This window comes from Pristis pectinata, chromosome 34 (assembly GCF_009764475.1).
Source record: "Pristis pectinata isolate sPriPec2 chromosome 34, sPriPec2.1.pri, whole genome shotgun sequence".
Taxonomy (NCBI): Eukaryota; Metazoa; Chordata; class Chondrichthyes; order Rhinopristiformes; family Pristidae; genus Pristis; species Pristis pectinata.
This window is the reverse complement of record NC_067438.1, coordinates 16,474,425-16,499,255: the sequence shown is the minus strand read 5'-3', so window position 1 is coordinate 16,499,255 and position 24,831 is coordinate 16,474,425. Positions and strand designations below refer to the sequence as shown.

The 24,831-nt window shown below is 45.6% G+C and overlaps 2 protein-coding genes across 2 annotated transcripts in view; both read left to right on the top strand.

Annotated features, from left to right (window-relative positions):
* The first annotated feature begins 3,561 nt into the window (after nucleotides 1-3,561).
* On the top strand, nucleotides 3,562-6,419 carry LOC127585984 (butyrophilin-like protein 2). Its single transcript, XM_052043742.1, has 2 exons — nucleotides 3,562-3,896; nucleotides 6,133-6,419. Exons 1-2 carry the CDS (start codon nucleotides 3,650-3,652, stop codon nucleotides 6,417-6,419), a joined length of 534 nt encoding a protein of 177 aa, XP_051899702.1. The 5' UTR covers nucleotides 3,562-3,649.
* Nucleotides 6,420-11,323: 4,904 nt separating this feature from the next.
* LOC127585983 (butyrophilin subfamily 3 member A3-like) overlaps nucleotides 11,324-24,831 on the top strand; it is a 511,579-nt gene continuing 498,071 nt past the window's right edge. The window contains exons 1-6 of the mRNA XM_052043741.1: nucleotides 11,324-11,378; nucleotides 12,202-12,513; nucleotides 14,115-14,273; nucleotides 15,253-15,285; nucleotides 17,694-17,720; nucleotides 18,824-18,850. Coding sequence (XP_051899701.1) covers nucleotides 11,324-11,378; nucleotides 12,202-12,513; nucleotides 14,115-14,273; nucleotides 15,253-15,285; nucleotides 17,694-17,720; nucleotides 18,824-18,850 — 613 coding nt within the window. The remainder of the gene's footprint in view (nucleotides 11,379-12,201; nucleotides 12,514-14,114; nucleotides 14,274-15,252; nucleotides 15,286-17,693; nucleotides 17,721-18,823; nucleotides 18,851-24,831) is intronic.

Genomic DNA, 24,831 nt, shown 5'->3' with positions numbered 1-24,831 from the left:
CACTGGCTGCCCGCTGAGCAGTGCTACCACTGGATGGTGCTGCACATGTGTGGGATCCTCCCGCTCTCAGCGCCCCAGAACTGGAGGGAATGGTGGACTTCACACAACTTGGAATAAGGCTGCTCACCTTACCGGGAGTGACTTTTTTTTCTTGCCATTGAATTAGGGAGCGCACACAGTTTTGGACTGTGAGATCCAACCCCTCGGCATCTCTCAGCTTTCCTGACAAACTTGTTACCACAGAAACAGAAGCCGGAGTAGGCCAGAAACCTCTCAAACCTCCCTACTTTTGTGCTCAAATCCCATCACAATAGGCAATAATCTTCTGTAGCATTCCTGATCACCTGCTGTGCATAGTTGCTGCATGAACCTTTTGTTAATCCTGCACTTGGACTCCCAGAAGAAGGTGCCTAAAGTAGGTCTGAAACCTCTAGAGAATGAGCTTGGTGAATTAATAACAGGAAACAGAAATAGAAGATATATTAAATCAATATTTGGATCAATCTTCACCGTGGAGAAAACTGCAAATATCCCACAGGTAATAAATAGGCTAATTACAAATAACACGAAGAAACCTGGAAAATTTGCAATAAGAAGGGATAAAATATTGGAGAAACTCATAGGGTGAAAGGCAGACAAATCACGGGGACTTGATGGCCTGCACCCAAGGGTTTTGTCAGAAGTGGCAACAGAATGTGGCAGCTAATGTGCCGTTATTTCAGAAGGGCTGCAAGTGCAAGCCAATGAACTACAGGCCAGTGAGCCTAACATCAGTGGTGAGAAAGTTACTGGAGAGGATTCTGAAAGATGGGATTTATCTGCATTTGGAAAGGCAAGGACTGATCAGGGATGGTCAGCATGGCTTTGGGGTGGGCAATCATGTCTCCTGAATTTGCTGAGAGGATTGATGATGGCAGGGCGGTAGACATTCTCTGCATGGACCTTAGCAAGGCTTTGGACGTAGTGTATTTAGATTTCCAAACGACATTTGGTGAGGTGTCACATCAGAGGCTTTGGTGTTCACAGCCCAAGGTATTGGAGGAAGTGTGTGAGAATGGATTGAAAACCAGCTGTCATAGAGAGCTGGAATTAATGGGTTCTTTTCTACTAGAAAGATGTAACCAGTGGAGTACTCTAGGGATTGGTTCTTGTCACTCATCTTTTTTTTACTGTTTACGTTAATGACCTGGGGAAGGGAACAAAATGTAAGTTTTCCAAGTTTGTCAATGATACAAAAACCGGTGGTCGGGCATGTTGTGATGAGGATGTTGTGATTTTACAACAGGATTTAGATTGAGTGATTGGGTGAAAATCTAGCAAATAGAGCTTAATTTGGGGAAGTGTGAGGTCATGCACTTCAGAAGAAAAATCAAAAGGCGGATTATTATCTAAATTCTTGTGATATACCCTATCAATCCCCCTTGTAATTCTGTATATCTCTATCAGGTGACCTCTCAACCTCCTCCACACTAAGGGAAACAAACCCATCTGACCCAGTCTCGCCCAAGAACTGAAATGCTCCAACCTAGGGAACATGTTGGTGAATTCCCCTCTGCACCATCTCCGGTGCAATCACATCCTTCCTTTGCACTAAAGAGACCAGAACTGTGCACAAGATTCCAGGTGTGGCCTGAGCAATATTTTATAAAGTTGTAATATGATGTCCCTGTTTTATATTCTGTGCCATGGCTGATGAAGGCAAGAATCCCATTTGTCCTTTTCACCACCTTACCCACCTGTGATGCCACTTTCAGGGATCGATGGATGTAGCTCAAGGTCCCTCTGTTCATCAACATTCCCAAGAGCCCGACCATTTACTCTGTATTTGACCTTCCGAAATGCATCACTTCACAACCGTCAGGATTAAACTCCATCTGCCATTTCTCTGACCAACTTTCTACCTGATCAACCCCACACTGTCCCCGAAGATGATAATCCTTGCTAACTACACCCCCACAAATTTTTCTGTAATCTTCAAGCTTACTCATCATGCCTCCTGACTCACATCCACGTTATTGATGTATATCACAAACAGAGTGGAAAGTGGAATTAATAATGGAAAACAAGGCCATGGCAAGTGAATTAGAACAGTATTCTGCATCAGTCTTCTCTATCGAAGGTACAAGTAACGTCCCAGAAATAAATTGGGAATTAGAAGGGAGGAAGAAACTCAGGAAAATTACAGTCACCAGGGAAGTGGTGCGAGGAAATTGTTGGAGTTGTGGGATGACAAGTTCCCACTGCGTGCTCGGGTCTGAAAAGAAGTGGCTGGGGAGAGAGCTGATGCATCAGTTTTAATTTCCCTAAGTTCCCGAGATTCAGGAATGGTTTCATTTGATTGGAAACTAGCAAATGTACCTCCTTTATTTAAAAAGGGAGGCAGACCGAAAGTCAGAAACCATAGGCCAGTTAGTTTAACGTGTGTCAGAGGGAGAACGTTAGAAGCTTTTTTAAAGATGTTATTCAATCACATTTGGAAAACTTCAAGGTAATCGGGCAAAATCAGCAAGGTTCAGTGACAGGGAAATCATATTTGACCAATTTGACCAGGGGGCAGCATGGTAGCATAGCGGTTAACATGACACTATTACAGTGCCAGCGATCGGGGTTCAATTTCCGTCACTGTCTGTAAGGAGTTTGTATGTTCTCCCCATGTCTGTGTGGGTTTCCTCCAGGTGCTCCGGTTTCCTCCCACATTCTAAAGATGTACGGATAAACTAACGTGGGTTTAAATGGGCGGTGCAGACTCATTGGGCCAGAAGGGCCTGTTACCGTGCTGTATAAATAAAGTTTAAATATTAAATTTGAGCTCTTTGAAGAAATAAAATGTGCTGTGGATAAAGGCAAATCAGTGAATGTATTAAGTTGCTGGAACCTCAATGTTTTGCAATTCATATATATGGAAAGAAAGTGAACAACCTGTGACAATGCCGGCTTCCTGGTTTCATCCCTTGATCACTGGCCTTCAAGCACTCAGAACAAAGTAAACTTTCCTGGTGTAAATGTTGTCATTTGTGATTTGGGGTTCTCCTTCCGGCTTCACCCTGGTTGTAGTTTTCATGGAAATTTCAACACTCAACACAGTTCCACCCACATTATCCCCCTCCCTCAGCCCCAAATCATCCCACACCCTCGTGCTCAGTGGAGGGGTGGGTGTGTTGTTATTTTCCACCCCAGTGACCGTGTTGGATACCGTTAAGGAAAGTAACGCCCAACCATTTTGAAGGTTCCAGGAGCTGGAATGATAGTTGAGGGTGTGAGGTGGTAGTGGACAGTGGGCACACGGAGGGAGACCTAGTAACTAGAAAACTCTATATTTACCATCCATGGAAAATCGACCTATAAATGTCTGTTAAAACCAACCACAAATTTACCCATTTCAATTTGATGGGATAAAATGAAAATCTTAAAGCTTTGAGTTTCTTTTTGTTTGTATTCACAATCCTGGATGAATTGTAAATTGAACTGTACATCAAAGTCATTTCTTTGTCTATGTTTTCTTGTAAGTTCCTTGAATAATCAATTCTATTTGTTTTATTGGTTACCAGGGGAATTCATCGTACTTATACCTGAAAAGTCTTATGTAGCTGTTGCGGGTGAAGATGTTGTATTGGAATGTGAGCTTCTCCCACCGATCTCTGCCAGAAACATGGTGGTGCTGTGGCTGAAATCAGGTCTCAACTCACCAGTCCATGTGTACAGACATGGACAAGATGACCCATTCACTCAACACCAGGACTACAGAGCAAGGACGGAACTGTTTAAAGATGAAATGACCAAAGGAAACATTTCCCTCAGAATAAAGAATGTAAGAAAGTTTGATGAAGGGCGATACACATGTTCAGTTGAAGACAGAACTGATTCTAAACATTCTACAGTTGAATTGCAAGTTCTAGGTGAGTAAATATTTACTTTGACGTGAATGACTTTAAGGGAATATGATTCTGTCTCAATCAATCACTGCAAATGGTTTAAAGATAGAATTCTTCAGCAGCTGGTGTAGGATTCAAAATACTTCCTGAGTTTTACACCCCTCCTACACCCAGGGGTGAGGCAGCGAATTCCTCAGGATCATCACATTAGCCCAGTCACAGTAACTGTTTTACAGCAGTAAATGTCATGGGGAATACATTTTCAGCACTGACTGGTTAAAGGTGAAAATTCAAAAGGACAGAAGCTTTAGAGTGTTCAATCTACAATATTGATTGATAATTACACAACTAAGAACATGCTATTGCATCTTTTAAATTCAGAAGTAACTTGAGTAAATGAGAGCCGCTATGTCAAGGTGTTTAATTAGTGTTCCACTATATCTGTCCCAGTGTTTCCGATTCAGGTGAATGGAGTATGAACGCAGGAAAGCCTCATTACAATTGTCAAGGATGTTGGTGAGACTTCACCTGGAGCACAGTGTACAGTCTCGGTCTCTTTCCTTGAGGAAAGATGGACTCAGCCTGGAGGCAGCACAACAGGTGTTGACTTGGTTGATTGCTGAGATGAAGGGTCGTCTTCTGAGGACAGATTGATCAGGTTGGGCTGATAGTTCCTGGAAATGAGAATAATGAGCAGTGGTCTTTTGAAACAAGATTCCAAGGGCACTTGATAAGATGGATGCCCAGAGTGTGTGGTGGTAGGATCTGGAACTCAACACCTTATCTCAGGATAAGGAATCACCCATTTAGGACTGAAATGAGAAGGAATTTAAGACAAAAATGGTTAAGTGCTACGTAGTAATAGTAAGTGTCGGTGAGACCACACTGGGAATAATTTGCTCCCAAAACAGCAAATGGTAGCATTGGAGATAGTCCAAAGGAGAATCATCAGGCTAATTCCTGGGATGAGAGGGTTGTCCTATCAGTAGATGAGAGACAGCTCAGGTTTATGTTCTTTGGAGTTGAGAAAAAAGAGGGGTGACCTTATTTAAATGTAAAAGATACTAAGGGGGCTTAGCAGGGTAGAATTTTGGGATGTTTTCACTTGTGGTAGAGTCATGAACAAGGAGACTTAGTTACAAAATAAAGGGCCGTTAATTTAGAAATTTCTTCTCTCAGAGGGTGGTGAATTGCTGGAAGTCTTTGCTGCTGAGGATAGTGGAGGACAGATCATCAGAAATCTGGAGACAGATCATTTGAAAAATCGAGGAATTGAGGGTTATGGGGAACTGGCACAGAGGAGGAGTTGAGACCAGCATAGATCAGCCGTGATCATATTGAATGGAAGTGCAGGCCTGAGGGACTGAGTGGCCTTCTCCTGCTCCTATTTTCTTGTGTTCTTGTCAAATACCCAGCAGAACAGGGGGAATATGTGAACAGAGAAACAGTGGCTCAGGATGATGACCGCTGAGCAAGTGACGTAGACTTGAAATGTTAACTCTGTTCCTCTCTCCACGGATAACTCCTGACCTGATTATTTCCAGCATTTTCTTAGTATTTCAGATTTCCAGTATTTTATCGTGTTTTTCTGTTCGTGAGGAAGAATTTCTTCACTCAGTAGGTTGTGAATCTTTGGAATTCTCTGCCCTGGAGCAGTGTGGATGTTGGGTCACTAAGTGTGTTCAAGGATGGTACCGACAGATAGATTGTTGGACCGTGGGGAGATCAATGGTTCTGAGGATCGGGGAGAAAAGGGGAATTGAGGCTGAGATCAGATCTGCCCTGTTTTTGTTGGGGTCGTTGTCACCTCCTCCCCTCACTGCTCTGTCTGTTCTTTATTTGATCTTTATTGATTGACCTTTGGACACGTTGAAAAACATGTTGGTCACATTCCCACTAAATTCATGTCATAACAAATCTGTGATCCAAGATAACAAATCTAAGATAGCGAAAAATAGCTATCATAAAAAACATTTAAATGTCTCCCACCGGCTGCAGGAAGTGTTGAAAAGCAAAAAACTGCAGATGCTGAAAATGTGAAATCAAAACAGGAAACACTCAGCAGGTTAAGCAGCATCTGTGGGGAGAGAAACAGTTAATAGTTTCAGGTTGATGACCTTTCATCTGAACTAGGAAGGATTAGAAATTAAACAATGGTGGTGGTGTGAGGATTTACAACTTTAAACAAGAAAGTGCTGTGTGAGCTCAAGTTGTTCTTCCCAACAGGTGTAATTTCTCCATGTGTCGTTGATGATTGCAGGTTTGGGGAGTGAACCCCGGATTCAGATGAAGGGATATCATGGAGATGGAATCCAGCTTGTGTGTAAATCCAGTGGATGGTACCCTGAGCCAGAGATCCTGTGGTTCGGTGAGGATGAACGTGTTTTAGAACAAGCAGAAACAAGATCCCACGAAGACTCAGGTCTTATAAATGTCGAGAGCAGCGTTGGAGTAACAAGGCAGTCTGCAAACGGGTTCAAGTGTCTTGTCCGGAACAGACAGTTGAGAATACAATATGAGGCAAATATTAAGATATCAGGTTTGTAAATGATTGTTTGATCAGTGAAGGGAAAGGTGATTTAAATTCTACTGTAAGCTGAACTGTCCCCCGAATGCTCACTGAGCAGTTCACTTGTTTATCCCGGTGATGGTTTTGTCAATATCTTGCGTCTGTCAGAAAATTGTCCCTTATACTTAAACAAAGTTTACAGTTTGTGCCAATCTTGTTGTTTAAGTATCTTTTAAATCTGCAACTGCGTTAAAGGCCAATTGAATCTGCAACTTGTCCACCCAGGTTGGATGTCAACACAAATACTTTCAAACCCTCTGATACACTCCTGAAAATTTATTCCATCTAAATGGACAAAACTTGCACTCCCCAAAATGTTGGCATACATGGCCAGCAGTTTATTGGCCTGTGTGGGAATTATTGACACTAAGGTAAAGGTGCTGCTGAAGGAGCAGCTATAGTCCAATTTAAAAAGCAGAACCATAACAGTGGCTTGATTACTACCTGAGCCTTGTGTAAGTTGGTACAGTGCTGAATTATCAGTGTTGGAGAAATCAGTTTCAATTCATGGGGCACTGGCTGTTCCACTGGGTTAGGCTTCACTTGAATCAATCTGGGACCAGTGTTCTATCCTATCGAATAGCTGGGGCTGTAGATAAGGCTCTGGTCTAAATAGTTGTGGGGACATAATGTGCAGACAGAGTTTACTTCCAACTTTGTCTTTTTTGACTCTGACTCTAACTGAAGGCTCTTTGAGTGCACACAGTATTTGAAGCAAGGTAGACAAAGCACAAATAGCAGTAAATGCTCATCATGATTACAAAATTGTGGTTGCAAGCCTGAAAGCTCATAGCACCAGGATCAAGGGCAGCTTCTCTCCCGCTGTTATAAGACTATTGAACGGTTCCCTAGTATGATAGAATGGACTCTTGCCCTCACAATCTACCTCGTTATCATCTTGCACCTTATTATCTGCCTGCACTGCACTTTCTCAGTAGCTATTATGCTTTGTTCTGCATTCTGTATTGTTTTACCTAGTGCTACTCAATGCACTGTGTAATGAATTGATCTGTATGAACGGTTTGCAAGACAAGTTTTTCACTGTACCTCGGTACAAGTGACAATAATATTCCAATTCCAAAGTGACTAAGATTCAACCAATCACCATCTGCAATTACTGGCAAATTCAACATGATGCCACTGGCAGAGCACATTCCCCTCCTCTCTCCTGTCAGCATTCTGGAGAGACTGTTCCATCTGTGACCCCCTGGTTCACTCTTCCGAGTCCATCAACACCTCGCCCTCCCACAGCAGGAGCTGCAGCAGCTGCCATCTTAGTTCTTCCCTTCCCACCATCCAGGCAGCAAACTGTCACTCCAGATGAATCCGTGATTCACTTGCATTTTTTACAGTTTATTGTACGGCATTCAATGCTCACAATAGAACCATAGATCAATACAGCACAACACAGGCCCTTCGGCCCACCATGTTGTGCCGACCTTTAATCCACTCCTAAGACTATCTAACCCCTTCCTCCCACATATCCCTCTATCTTAAATTCCTCCATATGCTTATCTAACTATCTCTTGAACTTGCCCAACGTATCAGCCTCCACCACCACCCCAGGCAGCGCATTCCATGCACCAGCCACTCTCTGGGTGAAAAACCTCCCCCGACGTCTCCCTTCAACCTCCCACCCATTACCTTAAAGCCATGACCTCTTGTATTGAGCATTGGTGCCCTGGGAAAGAGGCGCTGGCTGTTCACTCTATCTATTCCTCTTAATATTTTGTACACCTCTATCATGTCTCCCCTCATCCTCCTTCTCTCCAGTGAGAGTAGCCCTAGCTCCTTTAGTCTCTCCTCATAATCCATACTCTCCAAACCAAGCAGCATCCTGGTAAATCTCCTCTGCACCCTCTCCAACACCTCCACATCCTTCCTATAATGAGGTGACCAGAACTGGACACATTACTAAGTGTGGTCTAACCAGAGTTTTGTAGAGCTGCATCATTACTTCACAGCTCTTAAACTCGATCCCACGACTTATGAATGCTAACACCCCATAAGCTTTCTTAACTACCCTATCCACCTGTGTGGCAACTTTCAGTGAGCTGTGGATATGAACCCTCAGATCCCTCTGCTTCTCCACACTGCCCAGAATCCTGCCATTTACCTTGTACTCCACCTTGGAGTTTGTCCTTCCAAAGTGTACCACCTCACACTTCTCTGGATTGAACTCCATCTGCCACTTGTCAGCCCAGCTCTACATCCTATCAATATCCCTCTGTAAGATTCGACAGCCCTCCACACTGTCCACAGCACCACCGATCTTTGTGTCATCTGCAAACTTGCTAACCCAGCCTTCCACCCCCTCATCGAAGTCATTAATAAATATCACAAAAAGTAGAGGTCGCAGAACCGATCCCTGTGGGACACCACTAGTCACAGCCCTCCAATCCGAATGCACTCCCTCCACCACAACCCTCTGCTTTCTACAGGCAAATCAATCCTGAATCCACACAGCCAAGCCTCCCTGGATCCTATGCCCTCTGACCTTCTGAAGAAGCCTACCATGTGGAACCTTGTCAAACGCCTTACTAAAATCCATGTAGACTACATCCACCGCACTACCCTCATCAATCTTCCTTGTCACCTCCTCAAAGAACTCTATCAGGCTAGTGAGGCAAGATTTTCCCTTCACAAAGCCATGCTGACTGTCCCTAATCAGTCCATGATTCTCTGAATGCTCATAGATCCTATCTCTTAGAATCCTTTCCAACAGCTTACCCACCACAGACGTAAGGCTCACTGGTCTATAATTCCCTGGACTATCCCTACTACCTTTTTTGAATAAGGGGACAACATTCGCCACCCTCCAGTCCTCTGGTACCATCCCCGTGGACAACGAGGACTCAAAGATCCTGGCCAACGGTTCAGCAATCTCCTCCCTCGCCTCGCGGAGCAGCCTGGGGAATATTCCGTCAGGCCCCGGGGACTTATCTGTCCTAATATTTTCTAACAACTCCAACACATCCTCTCTCTTGATATCTACATACTCAAGAACATTACCCTCACCTACACTGTCCTCAGCGTCATCAAGACCGCTCTCCTTGGTGAATACTGAAGAGAAGTATTCATTGAGAACCTCACCCACTTCCACAGCTTCCCACCTTTGTCTTTAATCGGACATACCTTTACTCTCGCCATCCTTCTGCTCTTCACGTACGAGTAAAAAGCCTTGGGATTCTCCTTAAACCTACTCACCAAAGCCTTTTCATGTCCCCTTCTCACTCTCTTCAGCCCCTTCTTAAGTTCCCTCCTTGCTACTCTATATTCCTCACAGGCCCTGTCTGATCCTTGCTGCTTACACCTTATGTATGCTGCCTTCTTCTTCCTAACTAGTCATTCCACCTCTCGTCACCCACGGTTCCTTCACCCTGCCATTCCTTCTCTGCCTCACTGGGACAAATCTATCCCCAACATCCTGCAAGAGATCCCTGAACATCGACCACATCTCCATAGTACATTTCCCTTCAAAAATGTCTCCCCAATTTACACTCCCAAGTTCTCACTCATAGCCTCATAATTCACCTTTCCCCAATTAAATATCTTCCTGTCCTCTTTGCTTCTATCCCTGTCCATGACAATTCTAAATGTTATGGAGCAGTGGTCACTGTCCCCCAAATGCTCATCCACTGATAGATCTCCCACCTGACCCGGTTCATTACCTAAAACTAGATCTAAAATGGCATTCCTTCCAGTCAGCCTGTCAACATACTGTGACAGGAATCTGTCCTGGACACACTTAACAAACTCTGCCCCATCTAAACTTTGGCACTAAGCAGGTGCCAATCAATATTTGGGAAGTTGAAGTCTCCCGTGATAACAACCCTGTTATTTTCACATCTTTCCAAAATCTGCCTCCCAATCTGCTCCTCAATATCCCTGCTGCTACCTGGGGGCCTATAGAATATTCCCAGTAGAGTAACTGCTCCTTCCTTGTTCCTAACTTCCACCCATACTGACTCTAGAGAGGATCCTTCTACATTATCCACCCTCTCTGCAGCTGCAATAGTATCCCTGACCAGTATCGCCGCCCCTCCCTCCTCTTCTTCCCCCCCTCCCTATCCCTTCTAAAACACTGAAATCCAGGAATATTCAATATCCATTCCTGCCCTGGTGACAGCCAAGTCTCTGCAAGGGCCAGAATATCATAGTCCCATGTATTTATCCAAGCTCTCAGTTCCTCTCCCTTATTCCTGATGCTTCTTGCATTTAAGTAAATGCACTTTAGCCCATCCACCTTTCTACTTTTATAGCCTGTATTCTGCTTCTCCTTTCTCAAAGCCTCTCTACCTGTCAGATCTGACTTTTCCCCATCCCCTTCTTCCTCTGACCTACTCCTCCAGTTCCCATCTCCCTTGCAAACTAGTTTAAAACCTCCCGAACCACCCTAGCAAACCTGCCTGCAAGGATATTGGCCCCCCCTCGGGTTCAGGTGTAACCCATGCTTTCTGTACAGGTCCCAACTTCCCCAGAAGAGATCCCAATGATCCAAAAATCTAAAACCCTCCCTCCTGCACCAACTTCGCAGCCACGCATTCATCTGCCATCTCCTCCTACTCCTGCCTTCACTATTGCATGGCACTGGCAGCAATCCTGAAATTGCTACCCTTGAGGTCCTGTTCTTCAGCCTTGTGCCTAGCTCGCTAAACTCACTTTTCAGGACCTCATCCCCCTTCCTATGAATGAAGTGTGTCCCTTGGCAATCCCCATCCCGGGATGTAGTCCTTGATCAGAGTTGTTGCTGGATGTGTGGCAGTGACTTTCCTTGCTGGAACAGCCTCCGCCCATCTTGAGAACTTGTCCACTATTACCTGGACATCTGAGTATCCTTGGCAGTCTGGTAATGTAATGTAATCCACTTGTAGGTGCAAAAATGGTCCAGGTGGGGCCGGAGCTCTTAATTGTGGTGGCTTTTCAGCTGCTTCCGGGTTTGTCTCCTGGCACGTCGTGCATCTTTCCAACGTTTGTGGGGGCTTGTGACCTGAACTTTGGATTCCGCCGCCACTGGGAGAATCTACTGTTCATCTTTTCCACTCCACTGTGTCCCAGGGAGTGTATCTGCTGTGCCAGACGAGGGAGCAACACGGTTGGGGCTACCAGTCTGTGACTAGTGCCGTATCTCCATGGTCCATCGTTGTTCAATTTCCCACCGTTCTCCATCCAGGTTCACTTTTCTTTGTAGAGCACTGAGCTCGCACTTCTCGAATATCCTGTATGTTTGTGTGTGATAGAGAGTTCAGGTTTGTTCTCATGACTTTAGTTATCAGTTTAATTTCATTTATTCCTTTCATTCCTTCCTGTGCTGCCCTTCCTGCTGCCTCATTCGCCAATAAGTTTCCGCGGCTTTCAACTGTGTCCATTTTGGAGTGGCTTTTACATTTCAATACAACCACTTCTGTCGGCAATTGTATAACATCCATCAATTCTTGTACCAACTGGCCATTTTTAATTGGGGCTCCTAAGCCTTAAGGAATCCTCTTTGCCTCCATAGACTTCCAAAATCGTGAACAACACCAAAAGCATATCGGGAGTCTGTGTAGATGTTAACTGGTTTTTCTTCTGCCATGTTACAGGCCTCAATCAGGGTGAGCAAAGGTTTCAGGGAAGCATTTAGTCATGCTTTGAACTTGAGACTGCGTTGATCAGTAGTCAGTTGTTGAAACTCAGGTCAGGGTCCTCTGACATTGGTGGAGCTGATGGTTGAGCCTGTTTCCATTGACCACCTTGTTTCCTGGCCCTTTCTGCCTCCAGTGCTCCCACCTCTGGTACTGCCAGTGAGACAAGACAGACCCAGAGACTGTGACGGAGGAGTCTGGTACATTGTCTGTGAGTACGACCAGGTCAGGCTGTGGCTCTCCCATTTTGGACATCAGTCCCCAGAAGTTTGTGAGGAGGACTTTGCAAGAAAACCTGGACTGAGTGACTTTGCAGTGTCTGAACTTGGCGCCCAGATCAACCCCTGTTGTTCTGCCCAGTTTTATTCCTTCTCTGAGCATAATGGCCAAGTTATTTCAGGGGGCATCAAGGAATCAACCTCATGGGCTCATGTACAGGACAAGCTGGGTAAGGATGGGAGATTTCCTTTTCTGGAGGGCATTTATGAACAACAATCCAGCAGTTATTGTGGTCATCAATCCTAAGACGTTATCATTCCAAATTCCAAAGTATTAACTGAATTTGTATTCCACTGTTGCTGTGGTGGGATTTGAACTCAGGTCTCTGGATACCAGCCCAGGACTACTGTCACCCAGTGACTGGGGGTGGGTTTGAGCAGACAGGTTGTGGAGGCCAGAGATGGTGGTGCTGGATGAATGGATGGGTGACGAGGGCAGTGGTTAGGAACAGGCAGACGGGCACTTGGGATGGTCTGGGAGTGGGGTGCTGGTGGTTGGTTGGGTGGATGATTGGGAACCCAAAGAAGTTGGCAGCGAGAGGCTGGGAGTGTGAGTGAATGAGGGATCAACCAACAGGTAGATCCACCTGATTCCCCAGCGGAGGATGAGTTATGGTCAGGTTCTCTTCAATTAACTTGTCAACCCTTCAGTTAAGACCTGCTTCTGAACAGTATGGCCGTGCCTCCACACCCATTGCATGCTGTTAGCACTCCTGCGCAGGTCTCTGTGTCTCCTGAGCATGGAGGATCTGGAACAGATTTCCCTTCCCCATTGCCTCTAGTGAGGGCGACCTTGATAAAATGTGACTGGGCATCACACCGCATTGTTGACTGCTCAATAGAACTTCCAGGCCTGTGATATCCTTTGTCGCCTCTGGTCCCTTCCTTCATAAAGCATTCTAGAATATTCCCAATGACTGATGTTGAGCCGATCAGTCCACAGTTCCCCATTTTCTACCTCCCTGCTGTTTTAAATGTCAGTGTTGGATTTGTTACCTCACAGCCCACTGAATCACTCCAGAATCCAGAACCCGTCCACTCTCTCTGCAGCCGTCTGTTTTAGAATCCAGGTATGGAGACTGTGGGTGAGAGGGGCGGTGGCTTTTATTCCCATTCTTTTATCCTGTGTTTCTTCTTTACTAATATTATTACCTCAAAGCTCTGCATTCTCATTGGATCTTCCTTTCCCCAGTTTGATTTTCTTTGTGTTTTCCCCATGTTTAGCATTTGTTTCTGTCCATTTCTGCCTCTGCACCACCTTGGATGTTGTGTTGAACGTGGAATAAATCATATGTAGTCAACAAGTGTTGACCCTGAGAGAGTGAGGTGCCCCATGTACGTGTCATGTTGCACCCGGTCCAGGGCACTGCCGCCAACCCCACCAAAGGCAGGGCCAACAATGTGAGTGACCTTGTCTGGCTCAGATCATGTTGGGGCACCCTCATGGTCACGTCTTTGGAAAGTTTGGGGTGTTGCTTCCACCAGCCCCAAAACACAAGTTCAGGAGTGAGATTAAATATGAATTTGGTTGTGCAAGTGCCCAGGGTTGGAATTCCTGCCCTTCCAGAGGCAGTTACAATACTAAACATTAGTGGCAGTGATGAAGTGCTCAAAGCCTCCATTTACAACAGGCCATGAACAAACCCCGGAGCTGCCATTTCTGGCTCTTCCAGTGAACACCTTGACGTTACAGCAGGAGGCTGCTGGGGCAGCTGTGGGCTTTCCACCTCATGGAATTTTACTGAACGAATTCCCCTGGTGTGTGTTGCAGATACTGTCATTGTCTCATTCACTGGTCTTTACTCCACAGATGAGCTCTTCCCTGCTGTTCCTGACTGGGTCCTGCCACTGGTCCTGACCACTTGTCTTCTCATCGCCGCAAACTCTGCTGTGATTTATTGGAATGTGAAACAAAACAGATGCATCAAAGGTGTGTTATAACAACAGTACAGGTCTGGAAGTCCGGCAGGGATTCTCCCAGTTTTCTGCTGTAACCTCAGTGGAAAACCAGAGCATTCTCTGGAGAAACGGTGCAAAATCCACATTTCCCTGTGGGATCTGAAATTCCAGCAGTAAATGTTGTCCCTGGAAAGAGTATTTGTGGCCCTGGAGGTGGGAAGTAAGGAAGTAAACTGGCAGATGTTGCATCTCCTGTGTCTGCATGAGGCGGTGCTGTAGGAGGAGATTTAACTGGACACTGATTGACTTGCACTTCTCTTAACTTGGTTTCCTGTATTTGGTCTCCTCTACAGTGGGGAGACCGAGCATGGAGTGGGTGATCACCGCTGAACATCTCTGTTCAGTTCTCAGGTGTGAACCTGAGTTTCTGGTCACTTGTCATTTTCATTGTGCCCCATCCCAGTGTGAGCTCTCCGCCCTCGCTCTCCTGCAGTGTTCCAGTGGAGCTCAACAGAGGCTGAGGAACAGAACTTCATCTTTTAATTGGGCATCTCACAGCCTTCCAGATTCAACACCGAGTTCAACCATTTCACAGCATGACCACTGTGTCCACATTCTCCAACAGCAACTGTTGGTGATGATTTTGCTGTTGCCGTTTAATCCTTCCCCAGACGAACAGTGCATTTCTTCCCCTGGCCCATTGCCCATCATTACCCTCTCCTGCCCTCCACCTATTACACACCGGCCATCTTGTTCTATCTCCCTTGTTTGCATCTACAGCTGCCTCACCCCTGTCACTGACTGTTTCCAGGTCTGATGAGAGATCATCAAGCTGAACCATGAATTCTGTTCCTCTCTGTGCAGCTGCCTGGCCTCTGAGTGTTTCCATCCTTTCTCTGCATTTACTTCAGACTTCCAGCCTCTGAAGCTGCTCCTTCTTGATTCTGATTATCATTATCTCAAATATTCTCATATTGTTGTACTAATGGACCACTGGTATGTCTTTCCAGAGCTGGAACTTCGGAAATCCATCGTAGAACTTGGTAAGTGTTCAACACTGGAATATTCACAAATTAAATTGGTAAATTGGTTTATCATTGTCACATGTACTGAGGTACAGCGAAAAACCTGTCTTGCATACCGTTCATACAGATCAGTTCATTGCAACAGTGCATTGAGGTAATACAGGGTAAAACAATAACAGAGTGCAGAATAAGGTGTGACAGTTACAGAGGAAGTGCAGTGCAGGTAGGCAATAAGGTGCAAGGTCACAATAAGGTAGTTCATGAGGTCAAGAGTCCATCTTATCATACTAGGGAACCGTTCAATAGTCTTATAACAACGGGGTAGAAGCCGTCCTTGAACCCGGTGGTGTGTACTTTCAGGCTTTTGTACCTTCTACCCAATGGGAGGGTAGAGAAGAGAGAGCTGCAAAAGGCGCTGGTTTTAGATCAGTTACAAATTTATTTAATGACATCAGTGTTTTTAATCTGTTGAGATCAGTTATTTAAATCTCATGATGAGATATCTCTTCTCTAAACCAGAGGTTAAAAAACTGACCCCCTGTATATTGTGGGTGCGACCAGGACACTGGAATAATCTCTGTTGTGTGACTGAAGTGCACTGAGTGGAATTTTCCAAGCCCTTGTGCTGCCACACGGAGCTCAGAGCAACAGGTGGACGGCCAGAAATCTGTGGGTCCTTCAGCCCGACCTCAGGGAACATGGCAGCAGCTTCCCAGAATTGGATTTGTATTTCTGCTCCAATGATTCATCTCACCACTGACTTAGGTAGTTAATGTTAATGGCCCAGACGTTGCTGATCCCAGCCCACACCTCACGGATGGACTCACTCTGTGGCGGCACCAGTTTTATGCAGCCACACAGTTCCTGAAGGTCCCATCAGTGCCACTGCTCAGCATCCCGAGGGCATGGATGGCAACTCCGTCATAGGTGGTGGAACAGGCCCCACCCACAGAACGCCCTGATGACTGTCTGACAACGTGTTGTCAAAGGCCTTTTCAGAGCCATGTGAAAAGAATTATGAAAATAACTTCATCAGAATCAAAATTATTTTTTACCTGATACCTTTAATAACACATGAAACTCCTATTAACTGATTAAAAATACACAGGGCCGTACCAGGCTGAGATGCACGTACACGGCCTGGTATGGAAACTCCAATGCACAGGAATGCAAGAGACTACGGCGTGTTGTGGACTCAGCCAGTTCCATCACGGGTACAGCTGTCCCCACCATCGAGGGCATCTACAGGAGGTGGCGTCTCAGGAAGGCGACATCCATCATCAGGGACCCCCAGCATCTGAGCTGTCCCCTCTTCTCGATGCTGCCATCAGGCAGGAGGGACAGGAGCCTGAAGACCCTCACCTCACGGTTCAACAACAGCTTCTTCCCCACTGCCATCAGGTCTTGGACCGAACTGCAAAACCCTAATTATACCTTGGACTATATTTCCCTCAACTTGCACTCACGTCGTTGTTTATTTTGTCGTGTAAATTATGTATAATTTATGTTAATTTAAGTTTGTTAATTTATGTTTCTCATGTCTGTAACGTGCTGAGCTGCTGCTGCAAAAGCTAATTTCCATGGCATTTATACCCTGAGCTCATGACAATAAACTTGAAAAAAATACACATTGAAATAAAAAGTTAGCAAAAATTTACTTAACCTTGAATGTCAGCGGCCTCCACCGTGGCTGGTGTAAAGCTGAGGGGTCAGGTACGGAGTCTCTTGGACCCCCTGTCTCTACAACTTGCACGCTACAGGACCCAGTGATGAGTCCAGGGGCACAGCAAGAGTTCAGGTGCACATGGGACCTCCAGCCCATTCCCAACCTCCTCACTGCAGTGCACATATTCAGAAGTCTGGAACATTCTTCTGCTTGGCAGAGGGCAGGTGTGTCTTCCTCAGTGTCCGTCCCTCAACTAACACTGCTAAAGAATGTTATCCAGGGTGACTGAGAAGATTTCAGAGGTTTGGGAGCAGAGGTTGGTAGCATTGGGGAATGCTTGGATCTGACAGTATTGTGTGCAGTAGGGTCAATCGTGGAGGGAGTTCAGGACACTGATGTCCACTCTGCCCCATTCACCTTCTACCCACCTGAAACCCTCGGATAACTCTCTCCCCAGGGACTTCCCCACTTTTGTGGTATCTGTGTCATTGAGCAGAGTGGAGGGCTGTAGAAACCAACTTCATGGAACCATCTGATGACCACCACACAATTATCTGTGACTGTTGATGCAGCAAAACTCGGAGGTGTTTACATAAAGATTCACAATGTTGATGTGGGTGAGAGATCAGACCCAGGGATGTGTTTAATATATTTGTCGCATTCATAAATGTATCTTTAAAGCAAATTTGGCTTTTGTTTCCAAAGAAGGGTGCAGTGATTTTATTTTAATTCATTGTTTACCTTTTCTGTTTCTTTTCAGGACAATGGAGACCCTGTATTCAGTCAGGTAGGTGTCCCCACTTCTCCCGACCTCTACCAATGAGCACACATTGCAGCTGTGTTACTGCCCCGTAGTCCGGTTGTTCCTGCATTGTCCAGTGAAAGAAGATGATGATAGGATTAGTCTCTATCCTGATCTCTGGATAAGCGTGAGGAACTGTGTGTACACAAATGTTACGTGTGTGTGTGTGTCTGTGTGTCTGCCTGCATGCTGCCCTGTTTCTACCCTGTCTCTCTCTAATGAGCTCAAGGCAAGATGGGAGTTACAACCATCCCAGCAGGATAAGGAGCAAACATCTGGCCTTTCCTGATGAAGGAATCAGGTGGCAGGCGTTAGTGCAGGAAGATGGGGCTGAGGTAAAAGATGAGCCACGATCCCATCATGTGACAGAGCAGGTACAAAGGGCTGAATGGCCAACTCTTGCTTCTGTTTCTTATGCTCTTGGGTCTATGTATCTGCCACAAGCATTTAAAACTAAACATTCTGCTTGAAGCCGGCAGGAACAGTCTCCACGATGGGGTAGCAATAGTTGGTGGCAATTCCACAGTTTGTGCTCTGAGCATTTCTCAGATTGGCAAACTTTCCCTGCACTGAGGGAATTCACAGTGTGACCCGTCCACTCCCAGGTACGATGATATTGGACACAGCAATGACTCAGGCATCTCCTGCAAAGCCCAGGCTCCTGGCTCATCAGAGGGCAAAGCTTCTTTTGCCAGAGATCCACAACAGGATGTCCAAAGAATTAAAGGACAGAGCACATTTGCTTCTCAATTTTTCCATATTTTCATACAAGAAAAGCATTTGCTGTCAGTGGGTCTCAGGGCCGATCCACTTTCTCACCTTCAGTGCCCACACATCTGAGCTTTGCCTGTGGGGTGGACTGATGAGTAAATTTGGGCACAATTTTCTGCCTGTTAAACTGCATGGATGGAAATGGTGGAGACTGAGCCTGTGGGGAGCCCCGTCTGGGAAAGTTATTGCACCTGTTCCCATCCAGTTTGCCAGTAATGATGCTTCTTTAATGTATTTAAAGCTCTTAATTGTGAAATTAATTGTAGATTAAATCCAAGAGAGATGTCTTCAGTGTTGTCTGTTATTTCTGTTTTCAGACTGGGAGAGAGAACATGTCTTCGAAGGTAAGATCTTGTTTTACTGGTCTGAGGGATTTAGCAAACAAGGACTATAAGTAGCTGAATCAGTGCTGGAGTAATGAGAGGTATTCAGGAGGCTGAGGGGGATCTGGGTAAATGTGTTCCCACAGAGGTAGAGGGTGGGGTTGCCAAATGTAGAGTCTGCTGGATAACACCCTGAACAGAAGGTAGGAAAAGGTAAAAAGGGGAGTGAATGTGAGACACAGAGAGCCCAATGCAGCAGAAAACTGAGAAGACCACAGAAAGTGTAGGAGTGAAATTAGGATTAGGAAAACAAACATAGAAACATGGAAAACCAACAGCACAATTCAAGCCCTTTGGCCCACAAAGCTGTGCTGAACATGTCCCTACCTTAGAAATGACTAGGCTTACCCATAGCCCTCTATTGTTCTCAGCTCCATGTACCTATCCAACAGTCTCTTAAAAGACCCTATTGTATCCGTCTCCACCACCGTTGCCGGCAGCCCATTCCACACACTCACCACTCCCTGAGTTAAAAAAACTTACCCCTGACATCTCCTCTATATTTACTCCCCACCACCTTAAACCTATGTCCTCTTGTGGCCACCATTTCAGCCCTGGGAAAAAGTCTTTGACTATCCACAGGATCAATGCCTCTCATCATCTTATACACCTCTACCAGAACACTCTACGCAAAAGATGCATTTCACTGTGTATTTCAATGTACGTGTGACTAATAAAGATATCTCATCATCCCTTCTCCTCGCACATCCCTGTGCCTGTCTGACAGCCTCTCAAACCCCTCCATCATAACTGCCTCCACCCCCACCCCCAGCAGCACATTCTAGGCCCCCACCGCTCTCTGTGTAAAAACAAAACCTGCCCCACACATCTCCTGTGAACTTTCCCGTCTCACCTTAAAGCCACGCCCTGTGGTATTGGTCATTTCTATGCTGGGGGGGGGGGGAGATACTGGCTATCTACTCTACCTGTGACCCTCAAACCTCTATCAGGTCTCCCCTCAGCCTCCACTGCTCCAGAGAAAACAACCCAAGTCTGTCCGGCCTCTCCTGATAGCTCCTGCCCTCTAATCCGGGCAGCGTCCTGGTGAACCTCTTCTGCACCCTCTCCAAAGCCCCTGCACCCCTCCTGTAACGGGACGACCAGAACTACACATAAGTGCGGACTGACCAGAGTTTTATACAGCTGCAAAGAGTGGATTTGGAAAAAATATCAGGCAAGTAAAATCAAAGGAAGTGCAGTGTTTCATGTACATAAAGAACAGGAGGAGGCCCATTAGGGACCAAAGAGATAACGTGTGTGAAGGTGGAGGATGTGGGTAAGGTTTTTAATGAATATGTGTGGATGGCTTCACAAAATAGGGGAGTGTTGCTGATCTTGTAGTTAAAAGAGGGTGAAGCATTAGATGGTTCGACATTAGAGGAGGAGGGTTTAATGCATAAATGTGGATAAATCTCCAGCCTGATGAAATATCTTCCAGGCTGTTGAAAGAAACAAGGGAGGAAATGGCAGAGCCTCAGCCCATCATTTCTCAATCCTCCCTGGTTACAGAAGTGGTGCCAGAGGATGGTAAATATTCTCCTGTTGTTTAAAAAGGCAAGATGTGATAAACCTTATAATTACAGGCCAGTTGGTTTAACCTCGGTGGTGGGCAAATTATTGGAACCCACTCTGAGGGCCAGTGTAAACCTTCATTAAAAAGGCACAGAAACAGTCAGTATGGATTTGTAACAAGAACTACATGTCTGAATAATGACCAGACTTTCAGGGGAAATAACAAAGAGGGCTGATGAGGGCGGTGTACTTGATATAATCTACATAGGTTTCAGCAGGTCTTTGAGCAAGATCCAACATTGCAGGCTGGTCACAAAGTAAAAGCCAAGAGATCCAAGGAAAAGTGGAAAAGTGGACTGAAATTCTTGGCAGGAAGCCAAGGGCAATGGTTGGTGGATGTTTTTGTGATGAGGCTGCTGTTGCCTGTAGAGTTTGACAAGGTTCAATACTTGGTCCCTTATGATGTATGAATGATTTAGACCAAACTGTACAACTTGCCGTGTGGTTGGCAGTAAGGAAGAAAACTTCAAACTGCAAAAAGATACTGATGGGTAGAAACACGGTGAAAAGAATTTAATCGGGAAGAGGGTGAGGTGGTACAGTTGGGGAGGTGCAAAAGGCAGAGGAATATTTAGGAAGTGGCAGGACATTGAGTGTGTGGAGGAACGGAAGTATGTCGGAGTGTATATCCACAGGTTCTAAAAGGTGGCAGAGAAGTGAAAAAGATGGTTAAAATGGCAGAGCCTGGGACATGGAGCAGTACAGCAGGAATAGGCCCTTCTGCCTGCAATGTCTGTGCCAGCCAAACCAACTTAAATTAATCCCATCGACCTGCACACTGCCATATCCTTCCGTTCCCCGCCTGTTCATGTGTCCGTCTGAATGTCTCTTAAATATTACTATCGGGTCTGTTTCCACCACTTCCCCGGCAGTGCATTCCAGGCACCTATCACTCTCTGTATAAATAAAAAACATCTTGTAAATCTCCTTTAAACTTTCCCCCTCTCACCTTAAACCTTTGCTCTCCTGTACTTGACATTTCCACCCTGAGGGTAAAAGACTGACTACCTACCCTGTCTGTGTCTCTCATAATTTTATACACCTCTGTCAGGTTACCCCTCAGCCTCTAACGCTGCAGGGAAAACAATCCAAGTTTGTCCAACCTCTCCTTCATAGCTCATACTCATTAATCGAGGCAACATCCTGGTGAACCTGTTCTGCAACTCCTCCAAAGCCTCCAGATCCTTCCTGTAATGCAGCGACCAGAACTGCACACAGTACTACAAATGTGGCCGAACCAAAGCTGCAACATGACTTCCTGACTTTGATACTCAACACCCTGACTGACGAAGGCAAGTATGCCGTACGCCGCCTTTATCACCCCATCTACTTGTGTTGCCACTTGCAGGGAGCTATGGACTTGCACCCCAGGATCCTCTGTATATCAATGCTCCTAAGGGTCCTGTCATTTCCTGTAGAGTTTCTTCTTATGTTAACCCTCCCAAAATGCAACACCTCACAGTTGTCTGGATTAAACTCCATCTGCCATTTCTCTGCCTTATACATTCACATCCAAATTGTTTATATAAATTGCAAACAAAAGGCAGCTTCGACCCCTGTGGCTTACCACTAGACACAGACCTGCAGTCCGAGAAACAACGCTCGACCATCACCCTCTGTTACATACCACTGAGCCCATTATGAACCCAATCCACTGTCTCGCCCTGGATCCCCTGCGATCTAACCTTCCAGACCAGCCTGCCATGTGGGACCTTGTCAAAGGCCTTGCTAAAGTCCATAAGGACAACATGCACTTCCCATCCTCATCTCTCTCAGTTACCTCTCAAAGAACTCCAAGAGATTTGTCAGACACGACTTCCCACACACAAAGCCATGCTGACTGTGCAGAATCAGACTCTGCGACTCCAAATGCTGGTAGATCCTAGCCCTCTGAATCCCTTCCAGCAATTTACCCACCACCAATGTCAGACTCACCGGCCTGTCCTTTCCTGGCTTGTTTTTGCTACCATTTTTGAACAATGGTACCGCATTAGCCACTCTCCAGTCCTCTGGAACCTCACCTGTGGCGAGAGATGAAGCAAAAATCTCTTCAAGAGCCTCCACAATTCCTTCTTCAGCTTCCCACAAGGTCGGAGAATGCATCACATCAGGCCCGAGGGGTTTATCCACCTTAATGCACTTTAGGCCCCCAGTACCTCCTGCCTGCTAATTTCTGTGTGTTCCAAGACAAATCCACTCACTTCTCCCAATTCCTCAGCTTCCATCATTTTCTCAACAGTAAAAACTGAAGAGAAATAGGCATTAAAAATCTCCCCAATTTCCTTTGGCTCCACACAAGGACGGCCATGCTGATCTTTAAAGGGACCTATTCTCTCCCTTGCCACTCTTAATATACCTATAGAACCTCTTGGGATTTTGCCTCACCTTGCCTGCCAGATCCCACTCAGAACCTTTTTTTGCCCTCCTAATTCTTCTCTTAAGTGCACTCCTACACTTCTTGTAGTCATCAAGAGATTCACTATTTCTCAATTGCCTTTGTACAGTGTATACCTCCTTCTTTTTCTTAACCAGAGCCTCAATATCTCTCATCAACCAGGGTTCCTGAACCTGCCAGCCTTGCCCTTCACCCTAACAGGAACTTGCAGGCCCTGAACTCTTGACATCACACTTTTAAAGGCCTCCTACTTGGTAGACACTCCTTTCCCTGCAAACAATCTCGCCCAGTCACTGCAAGATCCCATGTAATGGCTCCAAAATTTCCTCTGCCCCAGTTCAGGACTCTCAGCTGAGAACTGGTCGAATCCTTCTCCATAACTATTTTAAAACTAATAGAATTATGGTCACTGGACCCAAAGTGCTCACCGACAGACACTTCCGCCACTTGCCCTGCATCATTCCCCAGCAGGAGGTCCAGTGTTACACTCTGTCTGGTAGGTCCCTCTATATATTGATAAAGGATGCTTTCTTAGACACATTTACAAATTCCACTTTGTCCAAGCCTTTTAAAATATGGTTGGTCCAGTCAATATTAGGGAAGTTAAAATCTCCCACTAATACAACCCTATTATGTTTACAACTAGCTGCAATCTGTCTTCATATCTGTTCCACCAATTCCCGCTGACTATTGGGGGGCCTATATTACAATCCCATCAGAGTGACCATCCCCTTCTTGTTTCTAAGTTCTACCCACATGGCCTCACTGGATGATCCCCAAGAATATCCTCTAAAGACTGTTGTTGTGTCCTCTTTCATCAAGAAGGCACCTCCCCCTCCTCTCTTACCTGCACCTCACTTAATACCTTGCCCACTTCCTCTGGCTCAAGGCATCAATTCCCTCCTTTGTCCTTGAGTGATCCTACCCTGTCCCCACATACCCTTTTCTTTCCAATTTATGTCTAAATTGCCTTGGGATTCTCTTTAATCCTACTCATCAAGGACATTCCATTGCCCCTTTTAGCCTCCTGATTCCCTGTTTAATTTCTCTCCTGCTTCCTTTATATTCCTCAAAGGCCTTGTCCAATTTCAGCTTCCTAAACCTGACATATGTTTCCTGTTTCTTTGGAACTAAATTAGCAACATCTCTCATTATCCAAGCTTCCTGAACCTTGCTATTCCTGTCTTTCTTCCTCACAGGAACAATGTTGCTCCTGAATTCTGACCAGCTGGCCTTTAAATATCTCCCACATGTCAGATGTGGACTTTCCCAATTACAGCTGCTCCCGATTTACTGTCCCCAGCTCATCTACTGTTGTTGTAATTAGCCTTCCCCCAATTTAGTACCTTTCCCCAATATCCAGTCTTATCCTTATCCATAACCATCTGACAACTTAATGCTCTCCCATTGAAACTCCGATCACCAGGCAGGCTCATTTCCCAATACAAGGTCTCGTCTGGCCCTTTCCCTCATTGGACTATCTCCATGCTGTTTCTAGAAACCCTATGATAAGAGTTGTAGAGGGTGACTTTAATTTCCTCAACATTGATTGGGTCTCCCTTAGTGCCAGAGGCTGTGATGGAGCAGAATTTGTTAGGTGGGTAACGAAGCAGCCTCTGGCACCAAGGGAGTTCCAATCAATATTGGGGAAATTAAAGTCACCCACTACAACTGCCCTGTTGATTTTACATCCTTCCATAATCTGCTGACATATCTGTTCCCCTCTCCCCTGCTGGCTGTTGGGAGGCCTGCAGTGTAACCCCATCAGAGTGATTGCACCTTTCTTATTCCTGAGCTCCACCCACATTGCTTCAGTGGATGAGTCCTCCAGGATGTCGTCTCTAAGTGTCGCTGTGACATTCTCCCTGATCAGTAATGTAACCTCCCCACCTCATTTACATCCCTCTCTATCGTGTCTGAAACATCTGAATCCTGGAATGTTGAGCTGCCAGTCCTGCTTCTCTCAATCAAATCT

What these genes read in the sequence shown, in the direction of transcription:
- LOC127585984 (XM_052043742.1), top strand. Translation starts at nt 3,650, where the DNA reads ATGGTGGTGCTGTGGCTGAAATCAGGTCTCAACTCACCAGTCCATGTG. An exon ending in AGTTGAATTGCAAGTTCTAG is followed by an intron (nt 3,897 to 6,132) that starts GTGAGTAAATAT and finishes TGATGATTGCAG; the next exon opens with GTTTGGGGAGTGAACCCCGG.